Consider the following 14,645-nt stretch of genomic DNA (forward strand, 5'->3'; position numbering starts at 1 on the left):
AATGTAAAAGAACTCGCATCTCAAGTCACTGATATTTTTATAGGGTTTTGTACATCATTGACCTTGAGGAAACTTTTTCTTGAGGGCCTATGTGTACACACGTCTACCATTGTACCAATGTTGAATTCTTTGATACGCCCATTACAATCTGTAAGGCATGTACATCCTATGAGCCAGTGACAATGGGTCAGTTTCATTTATTCTCTTAAGAATTTACAATTTTGTTCAAGCTTTTAATACTCAAGAAAAGTAGAGACCATTCTGTTTCATAATAAGAATAAACATTTTGGGTCATGGAACAAATTCAGCTGTTAGAGAAACAAATTTCTAAGAAGTAACAGATATTTTAAATCCAAAATGGCCAATATCCATGTTATTAAAACTCGATGGGAAATATAAATTTTTTTTTCCTTTCATGACATTGTAATCTTTTCACCAATACATAAAAATAAGAAAGCTACTTGTCTAAAATTCTTTCTGAAAAAAAGTTGACAAAATTAGGAGACGGAACATGAATATGGTTGTTTATAACCTACCACAATTGTGATAAGGATTATAAAGAAATCATGGTGAGTGTTTTTCAGAATGTAGCAACAACAAACACAAATGTAAAATAATAATAAAAGTTGACCAACTTTCTTTCAACAACAGCTAATTTTACGCTGTGCTATTTTCTGTCACAAATTGACCATAGCGATAAGCCTTATGGGTGTAGCAAACTTGATTATTTCCAATACAATAGATCATACTTGTTTTTCCAATATCATCGATTCCATAATATTGGGAAAAATGAATAAACAAAAGAGAAGTATGTACTTTCCAACACCAATGATATATATTCCTGTATAGTATTCTACACATACCTACCTCAGTTTGGGTTTCAACCTGTTGTCTGAGATAATGTTACTTGTACTGTTATTGACACAGCCAGGAGTGAAAGTATTATTTATTGCTTTTAATAAAGGCTTTAGTACAGGTTAGTATGTTAATCAAATGGCAGGCAGTATAAAATATGTTGGCTAATTCTATAGAAAGAATTATACATGATGTATTTTTTGCTGGGTTAATGGTCAAAGAATGCAGTTTTGTTCCATGATTTGAAATGAAGTTTTCATTCAAAACTGCTCATTCTGTGTTGCTTGCTGTAACTTTTCAATGCCAAAGTATGTATGTCAGCCAGAGAGAGGCATTATGTAATGCCATATTTGACTTTGTTCCTATCCGTTTTGAGATAATCATATTCAAACCAAACTGGGCTTCTCAACTTGCAACTGTACCACTGAAGATTGGAACAAGGTATGTGTTCAGCTTGACAGAGAAAGGGCTTCTTGGGAGCTGCCATGTTGATGCCCGCCTTTCCATTTCTTGTTTGATGGTTGTTTTTCCACCAATCATAGCCTGTGTCAGTTCCAGCTTGCTGTCTACAGACTGTTGTTGGTTGACATCTGCCCGGTGGGTGTATACATGTATGTTGCAGTAGGTGTGGTTGGTGAAAATACGCTGTTGTTGTCACAGGGTCATGTACTGTCCCCATTCAGTCCAGACCACTACTCTCTTTGTATCACTTTGCCCTGACCAACTTGAAAGGACAATTTTATAAACGGAGTTCTGACGATTTATTTGCCATTTTCTGCCGTAGGCCCTCTTCCTTATGTTCCTAGTATAGTAAACATGAAGGCCAGGCAGGTGTTGACTTACAGAAGTGAACTGGTTTACACTGTTAAACAAACTATGTACGTTGTACTGGCAGCTACTTTCAACAAGCATAATAGCTTTTGATGTTTGTGTATGCTCACAATAGCGTATCATTCTCCAACCAATGTCTCACAGAGGACGTTTCTCATTCCTTGACCTTTTCATAAAGTCAGAAACTTGATGCACATTTTCATGAAGTCTGCAGAGATTACAAAGTTCCTTTAATGAGGGAAGATTAGTTGATAAGAAATATTGGACGAGATTGATTTGAGCCTATATTTCAGGATTTAGGGGACTTTGTGGGTGAAACATCACTAGCAATCTAGGACATGACAGCGGCAGATAATGTTAGAGTCTGTCTGACTGCTGTTGATGGACTCTTTGTGGCTTTACAAATTTAAGTGGATCACCTCTGAGGAATACACTACCACGTGACTGAGAGGTAGCGATTCTAGACAAGGTGTGGTGCACTTTTTTGTGTGTACGGGTATAGAGCTAGCCCCTGGTGTTGAACAAGCACAATATACGGCCAGTGGAACATTATTTCACCCAGTCCATTTAATCCATTTGGGCCTTAATTTTCAACATTTTCATCATCTCAGCCTCTATTTCGCCTGTTTAACTCTTTAAAATGTTCACACTCCTACGCTGTGAGTCCATCACTCATTGGTGTGTTAATGTCAGCGCTGTTTCTGGACGAGATTTGTTATCCCTCAGTAAAGAGTGGAATCATCTTAAGTGGCTTGTAGGATAGAGAGCTCAGATGATGTATCGTGAACAGCGCTATTCTGTCGTGAGATGTATATTCACATTCTCACATTATCTTCCTTGGCTAGCTCTGTTCCAATATCAGTACATAACAGGCACTTTGGTGCAGCTATACACAGACAGACCATCTTAACATAAAGTGGACTATAGGTTATAATGGTGGGGAGATCATCCAAGAAAGAGGTTAAATTAAATCCTCTCTTTTTTTCCTTTACAAACCACTTGGACATTGCCAGATTTTCAAATATGTCATATAGTTTGAAACAAACACTTTTCTCAGCCCAGATTTGTGGTATGACCGTGTCTCAGTATTACATACTGCACATGACCATGCCGTGCACTCTGACTTTGAAAGCTTTCAATGTTCAATGCACCAGACAGTCTGAATGTCTCAAGTGCAGAGACACACAGGCCTGCGTTAATATTTTTGTTTGATTGTAAATATTTCAATCAACAAATTCAAACTTTCTGAAAGCCCTGTCAATAGTCAGTGACATCATTTTGAGTAGAAGCACTTCATGAGAGATTATCACAGTGGATAAAATGTTTATCATAATGTGCAGCTTTTGAGATATAGGATTGTTTGTTGAAAGGGCCCAACCCTTTGGAGGTCGCGTGTTCCAAACAATCGGGGTCTACAACAACCGTGTCCGGATTGTAGAGGTTGTAGCGTCTGCATTGTGTTTGCACATGTGCATTTCTGCAGTAAATTGGAGATCGAAAATTGAAATTAGATAAGAAGTGCAAAAAACAAGGGCCTGTCAATTTGCATCATGTAATTGTTTGACAATAGTGATATTCAATAATATCTCACACTGATTGCAGAATTATCAAATCAAATGAGTACAGATTGGTTGGTGCTCAAAACCTTTTGATGAGTAAGTTCAATTTTATATCTATTTACTTTTGTTTGGACAAATTGAGCCAATTCAGCTCAATAGTTCAAAGTATTACTCAAATGTATTGCCTAACTCGGCCTGGCATCATTCAGGGGGCTAATACATTGTAATATAATCAAAATGATAGAAATGGAGCAAATCTGAGGTCAGTTTTAATATAAAGGTCCAAGAACTGCGACTGCCTAAACTGGGGTCGTGGGTCCAGTCAATTGTCTCACATAACATTGCCAATTGTTGAGGCCTGACTGACCGCCACAGTCAGTTTATTTTGAGTTACAGTAATGGCGGCATTTCTGAACAGTTCCTTCAAACTGAAGACATGGATGAGTAGCAGAAAATAATAAGGAAGCGACAGAGCGCAACAAAAAATCGTAAATTATATCAGCCTACACAGGGGAGTACAATCCTGGGACTCAGGGCCGATGACCACAAAGGTTGATTTGTCCTCATAAGCCCTGCAAATAACCCCCCAAGCAACCCCTCTGTCAGTAACAACAAACATACCTGGTCTGTACTCTTACAACTTACAAGTTCTGTATGTTGTAGTGATATGTGGCGGGAACATCGTAATGATAAAGTGAAGCTCGAGTGAAAGCTCACAGAGCTCATAGGATAATATTTACACAGAGACATTTGTTTTCATATGTATATTTAGCACAAGAAAATGAAAAAATCGCGTGTGTTTAGACTTCACGGGGAAAGTACGCATATCTTCGTTGATAATAGGGACGGTGTATTTGCAGGAAATGGTGATAAAAGTGAGAAAATTATATCTACATCAATCATTTCACCCTGGATAATATAATTATGTCATGCTATATTTTTATCTTTATTGTATTTATATGACACAGGAACATGCATATACATGTAAAATTAGTTGTCTTTGAAAAAAATACAAATCATTTCATGTCAGGACAATAGATGAATAGTACTGGCTTTGAAATCAACCTCACCATTCCATTGTATTAGCGTCAAGATCATTCCGTGTCATTGTTAGCACAGTATTTGCCATTCTCATTCAGAGAGGAGTGAAAAATGTATTCACTCGTCCTTCCTTTGAAGCTGAGAAATTACATGCATTATTCATGAGTGATAGTCACATTTAATTTTAAAGTCAACGTGCGATTAGAAGTGACACCTTTGAAACTCGGCTGTTTAATATTAGAAACTGCTGTGGAGAGTGTTGGTTTAGAGAGAGTGTGCGGCTGTTCGTAATTGCATGCTTTTGAGTCAACATGATGCATCTCAATTCTGATACGAAGGAGTATGATGACAGTTCGTGTTCATCATCCTGTTCCTTCTTTCCTGAATAAAACATATGTCACTGACTTGCTACTTTGAGTCGGCCGATCCTGCATCTCCAACATTGAAATGAAGCTCTCATCAGTCCATGTCTTCTCGGGTGTCTTAGATGTGGAATGGATCGTTCAAATTCAGCAGCGTTGGCCCCATGCGTGTCTTCAAGTCATTTTCCATGCTTCATATTTAGCTCAAAGACATCAATGGTAGGGGCTTTATGATGGTGGTTTTATTTTTAGAAAACTTACCTGTTTTTTGGACATTTTACCATGGCAACTCAGCTGATTTAGAGCTTATACCTTTAGATGGCTTCATACTGCAGTTCTCAAAATACAGTAATTTTTCTATTTTAAGCTCGATTTCCTCTACCTTGTACAGATATGCAACATTGCCAACCCTGCAGCATTGTACCAATTTGAAGACATGGACGTTGGGACTATTATTATTGTGATATTTGTGTTTAAACACCCCCCTCCCAAACACCAAGTGTTTGGTACAACCGGCACTGTTTTCAATGGTGTTGTTTGACTTTTAATGTATAAAGTAACAGGAATGATACCTGTGAAGAATCAAATGTCTCCACAGGTGTCGAAATATTAGTCTAATGGTCTTGTAATAGATAAAGACCAGTGTTCCAACATATTACTGTTTAGGACTTGTCAGTCATCAGATGTCCCTGGCTAGACTTCAAGAGTACCACATTTACTTACCTTGGTTGAGTGCTGCACCTGAAGAATGGTGGGTCCAGTCCACTAAGAGCTAGCAGTGAAACAGGAGGAACAAATCGCCTACAGTATAGTTGCATAGTAATACAGTAACAGAGTAGTGAATGTTAGCTTCTTTGAATATATCACTTTATGTTGAACACTTCATTCTTTATTTGCTGATAAATGCCGAGGGAATATCACGCTCTTCTCCTTAAATGCATGTAAATACAGTCACTTTCTTTTGATCTCTACAAATAACCCCTATTTTGGGAGAAGTTCATCGCAAAGCTTGTGCCAGGGTAGCTGGCAGCAGTTTTATTTTCAGCTATTTTTTTTCTTCAAAGTATCTTCCTTGCAAAGTTGTGTGTGATTTGTCCCATCTTTGTTTTTGGTTGTTAGCTCAGTCTATGAATTAATCTGACAGGTGCATCAATGCTACCTGTACAACCTGTGTTGTATTGTAATCATTAGACAGCTGCAAGTCAACCCAAATGTTTTTCACATAATTGCTGACCTGCGGCACATCGGAAGTTACAATATTATTGGTCGAAGAATGTTCACATCTGTTGTACAAAGTCGCTGATTGGTCAAAAGTAAAACGCAGGAAATGAATCAATCTTCAACGGCCTTGCGGCTGCTGCTCAGCTCTTCTGCAATGTTTTCTGTAATGTTAGTCCATTTCTTTATATTCATTTTGAGACCAATATTTGAATTGTTTAACAAATGCATAAATATTATAATCAATGATATTATACCTTCTGACAAGCTGAAGTTCATTCCCATTTCAGCCAAGGTGCCACTCATGGCTTGGTCCAAGTCGACAGGGCATTCATGCAAGGTGAACACTTTGAGTGTACAGACTGGTTTAGAAAATTACCAATGATGTAGACAGCGTTGAAGACTGCTGCACCACCAGCACATAATTTTAATTTAAACATAGGCATTAAAATCATTCTACGATTTGTTTGAATTTTCAGCGAGCCGACAACTCAGTTATGTAACATTTCTCACTTTGCAAAGCATTTTCCACAAATTTCGTTCTGAAGTGGAACACTCTTTATTAATAAACCTGCTTTTCATGCCTCGGCTATCCATCACCGCTCACAAGTGAGGCCTGTCAGGGGTAAAAATTTCTGTGGAAATTAGATGTTTGCTACTTAGTAAGTCCATTAGCTTGGCAGAACATGTGCTTTTTATGGTGAGTTTATCCTTGGAATCCAGCCTCTGCTACTCATTTCACTCATATTTCAGTCACTGGATTATATAATTGACATCAAGGCTCGGTTATGTCAAGCTAAAAAGCTTTTTGCTGTGTTTGAGAAAAAAAACCCATGTATTCGACATTATGCAAATTAAGTTGATAGGTATTTTTGCCTCCACGCCTTAAAAGAAATCTCATGTACAAATTTATCCCAACTTTGACCTCAGGCAGAGTTTTTTTGTATCTCACATTTTTTTTATTTTATTTCTTTACTTCATTCGAAAAGTCAAGAGTATTCAGGTTTTCAAGTCATCAAGCATTTGGATTTAAATTTTAAAATGGGATTACAACAACGTTCTTGGCCGTGAAAAGTTTATTTTGAGTTTGACAAGATATGCCTTTTTAGTCCCCACGGACACCGTCCGGGGGGACTTATAGGTTTGGTCATGTCCGTCCGTGCGTGCGTCCGTCCGTCCGTCCGTCCGTCCGCTACGTCCGTCCGTTCACGCAGATATCTCTGAGATGCCTGGAGCGATTTCATTCAAACTTGGTACAAGGATTACTTCATATGTCATACAGATGCACGTCAATTTGTTTTGTGATACGATCCAATATGGCCGCCAGGCGGCCATTTTATTACGATTTTTTCATGTACAGAGCCATAACTCAGGCATGTTCCAACCGATTTTATTCAAAGTTGGTACAAGGACATTGACCAATGTCATACATATGAACGTCAATTTGTTTTGTGATACGATCCAATATGGCCGTCAGGCGGCCATTTTATTATGATTTTTTCATGTACAGAGCCATAACTCAGGCATGTTTCGACCGATTTTATTCAGAGTTGGTACAAGGACATTGACCAATGTCATAGATATGCACATCAATTGTTTTGTGATACGATCCAATATGGCCGCCAGGCGGCCATTTTATTACGATTTTTTCATGTACAGAGCCATTACTCAGGCATGTTTTGACCGATTTTATTCAAAGTTGGTACAAGGACATTGACCAATGTCATAGATATGCACGTCAATTTGTTTTGTGATACGATCCAATATGGCCGTCAGGCGGCCATTTTATTAAGATTTTTTCATGTACAGAGCTATTACTCAGGCACGTTTCAACCGATTTTATTCAAAGTTGGTACAAGCTTATTGACAAATGTCATAGCTGTGCACGGCAATTTGTTTTGTGATACGATCCAATATGGCCGCCAGGCGGCCATTTTATTACGATTTTTAGCTACTATAGACTATAGTCTATAGAAGCTATTGGGATGGGTATCCGTCCGGCGTCCGTCGTCAGTCTGTATGTATGTATGTATGTATGTATGTATGTATGTATGTATGTATGTCCGTTTGTGAGGCGTCCGTCCACTCAAATATCTTGAGAACCGCAGTGCTTACTGATTTGATATTTGTTGTGTAGATGAAAAATACGATTTTGAGAAACTATTTATTTTAATTTTTTGATATTGTTGAAAATAGGCAAATTAATGCCAAAAAAGGTGTTTGGGTAAAAAATCTTCTTCTTCATAACCGCTGGTCAGACAGCTTTGTTATTTGGTATACAGGTCCCTAGGGGTAACCCAACTTAGACTTGTTCAAATTGTGATGAAATATGCAAATCTGTATTTTTAAGGAATTTTTTTGTCATTTTTGGTCAAATTTGACTTACATTGTATGTAATTCTTGTACTGTATAAACCCTATCAATTCACCCAGAAAAAAATAATTAATATGATTTTAAATAATTGAATTAATTAGGAAATCATCAAAGCCAAAATAATTTTAGTGTAGAATTATCAGAAAGTTCAACTTTTTTTGACAGTTCATAGTGAAATGCTTACCATCTTGGAGGATTAAAACATGTAAAGGCAACTTTCCTGAATCCCAACTTTGACATATTCTGAACCGTCATTTATTGTGCCCTGTATGTTATCTAAAAGAAATTGCTCAAAATAGTCAATAGAGATAGAGATAGAGATAGAGATAGAGAAAGTTCTAATTTCCATTTATGGTTGACTTGGTAAGGATAAAATAAAATTACCTTTTGAGGAAAAAATAGAGTGGTCAATTAAAAGAGTGGTCAAAGTGATAGGGTTTTTATGGTAAAGCTGGGCTGTATAAGATTCCTCATGTGCTATTTATAGCAATTATGCAATCTGTGTAAACAGTGCAATGAAAGTGTAACATGATTCCTTATAATGCTTTTGATGACCTTGAACTTCTTAAGTTTCAAACCTTTGTCTCTTCAGTGTGCTTTCTCTGAGTATGTACAGTCTCAACTTATTAAACAGAACTCACAATGTTAATCAAAGATATCCACCTTCTTCATCAATACATGTGTCACAAAAGGTTATTCTCTACATAACTCAACAGAGCTCTGTCAACTGTTGAGTTGCTTGTTCTTTCAAAACCGCTGGTCAGACAGCTTTAATATTTAGTTTACTTGTCCGTAGGATGACCTTAGTTAGATAATTTCATACAGTAAGGAAATACTTGATTTTGTATCCATGTCTATAGTAGCTTCAGGGACTTTGGCCTATGTTTTCATGTACAGAGCCATAACTCAGGCATATCTCAACTGATTTTATTCAAAGTTGGTACAAGGACATTGACCTATGTCATACATATGCACGTCAATCTGTTTTGTGATACGATCCAATATGGCCGCCAGGCGGCCATTTTATTACGATTTTTTCATGTACAGAGCCATTTCTCAGGCATATCCGCATGTTTCGACCAATTTTATTCAACGTTGGTACAAGGACATCGACCAATGTCATAGCTATGCACATCAATTTGTTTTGTGATGCGATCCAATATGGCCACTGTGCGACCATTTTGTTACAATTTTTTTCATGTCCTGAGCCATAACTCAGACAGGTATCAAGCGAATTCATTCAAAAGTATTTTTTATCACAGACCTAATGAAGAGGACTCTATCCTCTCTGAGGACCTGTAATCAAAATACCCATTAACAAGTGGGGACTGTGTCATCAACGATGACTTGTTTTTCTCAGTGCATGCTGGGTAATTCTCAACCCCAAACTTTAAATAATCTGTGTTTTGGCGGAATTGCAGCCAATTTGGCTGTTTTGATAAATCTACAGTATGCATATGTGAAATAAAAAAACATAGTAGCCTGGTAGTTATTGCGAATTATCCACAAGTCAAGTCAAATTTTATGGTATAGTGATCCTCCAGACTTTACATGTAATATCTACCTTTTTTATTGTCACAAGCTTCAAAAGTATTACATGCTTATTCATTTCAGACAGTGTTTCCTTCCAGTATACTGGTATCCCATGAATTCTGTTATGGACTGTCTTGTTTGATCCAACAATTATCTAATAATAAATGTCATTTTTGCAGTATTGTGAGGCTATCGACAGTCACAGTCTGTCATGTCTTTTTTGGGCATTGTCGGTAGGTGTCCGTTTTGAGTATATTACATCCATGCTTTGGAAGTGTGGCATAAGAGGTATAGGTGCTATATATGCTCTATCTCAGCTTGATTTTCCCATCTCAGGTTACTACTACTAATAATTGTCGAAGGTACAAGCACTCATTCTGATTATCACTAGGGTAGCAAATCGAAAAGCTCAAATGACAAAAGTGGCTTTTTGACAATCCAAGCTTACAGTATAGTCAAAAGATGACATCTTGCATCGGCCGTGGCTTTTCATTGTAGGTAGACTGTGAAACAAATTGGCGAAGGCCAAAGAAAAAAATATGTGTGTTCCCGGTAACATGCCCTGGGTAACATGCCTCTGAAAAGTAGGGTAGTTAGGTTGGAGGAATTTTTTACAGAATTTTGTCAAATTTTTTTGAATGTACGAAAATAATGTCTAGGGTCCTTGGGTATTTCTAAGGTGAGTCAGGTTACCAAAGCACACATATAACTATTGGGAAAGTCTAGTGTCCATTTTTTCAGTTTGTATGTGTGTAGGTGTAAGGGTTATCCATCCACAGCAATTAAGCACTTCTTTGTTGATTGGACCTTGCAACATTCATACAGAACTTTCTCTTTGAAAAATATCAATATAAGTAATAAGTCTAAAACTTAATTGCTCTCCAGATGGCTTCAGACTCTGTGTGTAGTAATGTACATACCCAATACTAATGGTTCTGATATCTATTTATAGCAATTTTAATACTTTTTGTCATTTTCATCAAAGTGCATTTGTCCACTTTGGAAAAAAGTAATCTCTGATGGTTAGAGCTTGGGATATCTTCAAATTTTTGTGATCCTTTCAAAAATCTGGAGATCACTTCAAAACTGATAAAATTCCACTTGGTACATATTTATCGTATGTCGGGATTGATTGGCCGGCTCACTTCCTCTTTTGGCAAATCCCTAGTGTTCATCTTGGGTTAGGCCATACTTGTGGTGATATGATCAAGGACAGTGGTGCACAGGAAGTGCCAAAAACAAACATATATACAAGCATATCTTTGCATCTGATTGCCATTGTCATAAACCACGCACCTCTTTACGGCAACAGCTCAGCGCTACCAGTTAAGATTTTTGCGTAGGTCAGCAGAGCGGAAATTATTGCTCTGGCTTGCGAGGATGCTGATTGCACGATAGAGAAAATCCTTGTGAACAGTTTTTTGGTGGCTTAAATTTTTTCAAAACTTTACTGGTCTTCTGCTTGTGTGGACTCCTTGGTAAAGCCTGTTGAGTAAAGTAGGTTCTCACTGTATTGTTTATGTTAAAATGGTAATTTAATTTTTTCTCTACAGATATAAAGGATGAATGACCATTTTTTAATTTTAAATATTGGTAAATGTTTTATAATTTGTTTCTGTAATCGCAAATTTTTTATGGCGCCTGATCTTTATTCATGATAATGAAAGAGAATATTTTGTAGTTTCCTTAAACAAAGAGCTAAAGTTTTAAATTTCCAGGCACTGTCCAGGCCCGTACTATCTTAATCGGATTTCTAAGTCATCACAAGTACAAAGCTGGAAAACTAAATTCTCCATCCCTCCAATATATTTCTAATGCATCTCTAATACTTTGCACAGGCATGTACACAGTCCACACTGCTTTCATTGTTGATGTCTGCCTTGCTATGCTAACCATACTAGACGGTGTGGTAGGTTTTTCCACCATTGTCTTTTTTCAAAGGCTGGTTTTGTTTTAACTGCTAAACATAATAAGCATGACTGTTGACTGTTTCACAGTATATTTTGAAGGTTTGTACATCAAGTGGAGAGAATTCATCATCTTTGCTCTCAATTCTCTTTCTGTCAAAATTGTACTTGAAACTGCCCCTCAGCTTCACTGTAGCTATCAATAATTTAATCTCAATTTTTACATTCCGTATTCACAATGCTAAGTTGTGACTAATCAGATTGCGTATGCATGAATGTGTGATGTATTTTTAGCCGTATTGAATATCAGTTAGCTTTGGATTGATTTGAAACTTCATTCAAGTGGACCTTCTCAGAATCGACCGTAAATGGCCGTGGGTCTTGAAAATGAAATGGAACGGCAGATATAATTGAATAAGTGTTTATAGGTTTGTGACAGTGAGATGCTGAGCCTGTGTAAATACATCCATGTGAAGTTGAAATTAATGTCCCAGGTATTCTAATGTCACTTCACATGCATTCATGTGATAGCAATATTCACAGTCATCGTGAGGTGGGCAGTTCCATGCCACATTCATCCCTTCCTTTCAGAGGTGAGGAAATCACCTTGAGAAGCTGTATTCCAAGGGGTGGATTTTGTAGCAACTACCCGACCGTAAAACCTGCTTTGGCAAGATAATGAAATATCAAGGCTAATGTGTCATGCCATATTATAATTGAACATCATTTTCGTATTTTCACAGTGGAAGGTGCCTCAGACATGCAGATTATAATTGTATAAAGAGTTTGAGCTACTGTGCTACCTGTACCCACTGTGCTGAAAAGAAAATCCTGGTTTCTTGACTGAGCAGAAAAATATTAGGTTTCAGTTGATAGCGAGAATTTGACCCACTGAACTACCTGTACCAGCATGCAGCAATTTATATAAAATCCTGGTTTCAGAAAAAAAAAGGTATTTGTGCATCTTCAATCCAGGGAGGTACATGTATCTCTTTACAGAGGTGATCAGACTATGTAAGACTGCTGTGTGGAGATTTTTTTTTATTTGAGTCTCTTTTCCTCTTGTATTGTGGTGCATATGCACTTCAGAATGAAACCGTATCCCTTGTCAGTACACCTGCACAACCCAATTACATGGGAATTACTTCATGAAGGGTTGTTTGTTATGTACACAGTAATGGTGTCGGGGCAATGTTCTGCTGTATACGTGTGTGTACTTGTACTGTTTAAAAGTGCACATGTATTGCATTCTGAAACTGCAGTCGAGCTATACTGTTTCTTCTCATGTCTTGGTGCGGCTCTCCCAGTGTAGCAGGTTGCTGAACTTCTCCTCGTAATATGGATGCAAGCACCTGGCAGCACATAAGCTCATGTTAAAAAACATTCTTTCATCCGTTTGTAGTGAGTTGCATCGTGTAATCCAGCTCTTCATAAGGTACTTAGTTTCACCTCAACCAGGGCACGGCTGTGAAGGTATCATGTAACAGACAAGATAGGATGTTTCTCTTGTTGTCATCTGATACAATTCACCGGAGATTGAACCTTTTATTGTGTACTTTTAACCCTTTTCCTTCTAGGTTGAGCTGTTGCTATCCATGAAGTTATTTTTCTTGAAACTAGTTAAGCATAACACGTTGAACACATTAGACTCCCCACTTTTAGAGCTCTAAATATTAGCCATGATTTTCACAGATTTGTGTTGCCCAGACACATAAAAACAGGCAGATTTTCACAAATTTGACCGTACAGCGGTAGTGTTTGGTATTATGCATCATCCTTATATAGCAGTGATTTTGCTCAGATTTAGAAGGTATAGAAATGTTTTGGAACCCCAACTTTATCACCTACTGGTGTTGTGATCGCATTGGTATACCAATGGGAGTGAGTCCACGGAACAACCCAAAATATCGTTCTCGTGAAGACTTTATTTGCTGATTTAGAAAGGCTTGATCTGAATTATGATTTTTATGCTTATGATTTTTTATGTTTTGTGTATTATTACAAGGGAAAACCATATTTTTATCAAAGCCCTAATGTTTGCAATGATTCCCCCCAACCAATATTGCAACTTTAAACATACTCGTACCAAAAGCCTATTCAAAAGAGATCAGTAAGTGGGGTATGAGAGGAATTTAGAAAAGCACCAATGACAAAGAAGGGTAAAAAGAGGTTGTTTACATTTGAATTATTAATATTAAAGATTTAAATATAAAACATGTGATGCTTTTTAATACAAAATTAGTGAAATAAGAGTGAAAATGTGACAGTTATCACGGATGAACAATTCAACTCCCAATTTGTTGCTCCATAGTCCGATACCCTGGTAAATTCAGTTCAGCATGACTGGGATAGAGAGAACTTCAAACTCATGGGCCAGAGCAACACAACCATTTTGTCCCAGACTGCAGTCCACTCGATTGCTAACTCCTCGTTGTAGGCAGATTGCGGAGTGGAGACCATGTCATACGCTAAGATGTTATGAGTATTGTTTAATAGGAGCTTGTGTTATTAGAACAAGATTAGAAACTTAAAGAATTCCGTTCTGATTAATAATAACAGAAATCATTAGATGTGCTCAATGTTGCATGTTTGAGATGCCGTGAGTTGTTGTTAGAGTTCAGTTAGGTAAATATTTCCATTTCAAACCAACAGGTTACCTGTACTTTATCTGTGTCAGCCTGTGATTGGCCTGTTCCAGTGACCTACTAGTGTTTATAGAAATCATGACGGTTGATACATTAATATTTGAAAGCTTAATACAGTAAGATTAGGTTGTTGACTAGTCTAAGCGAGTGCTAGAGTTGTATACAATATAGATGTGCCAGTAGTTGAATTTTTTGACGATTTTCATCCCAGAAAACAGATTAGGAATGGTAGCGGGAAGAAAAAACATGTTTTTCAATGATAATCCTCAGCAAGCGTAAGGTATTTTGAAACGTAAACTGATGAAGTCACTAAATTTCACA

At 37.3% G+C, this 14,645-nt stretch overlaps 1 protein-coding gene across 1 annotated transcript in view; it reads left to right on the forward strand.

Moving 5' to 3' along the window:
* Positions 1–1,153: 1,153 nt before the first annotated feature.
* Positions 1,154–14,645, forward strand: part of LOC139135325 (plasma membrane calcium-transporting ATPase 2-like) — a 68,183-nt gene continuing 54,691 nt past the window's right edge. Inside the window, 1 exon segment of the mRNA XM_070702668.1 lies at positions 1,154–1,296. Within this exon segment, the coding sequence (XP_070558769.1) occupies positions 1,166–1,296 (131 nt within the window). The 5' untranslated portion in view covers positions 1,154–1,165.

The sequence above is a fragment of the Ptychodera flava genome, chromosome 6 (assembly GCF_041260155.1).
Source record: "Ptychodera flava strain L36383 chromosome 6, AS_Pfla_20210202, whole genome shotgun sequence".
Lineage (NCBI taxonomy): Eukaryota > Metazoa > Hemichordata > Enteropneusta > Ptychoderidae > Ptychodera > Ptychodera flava.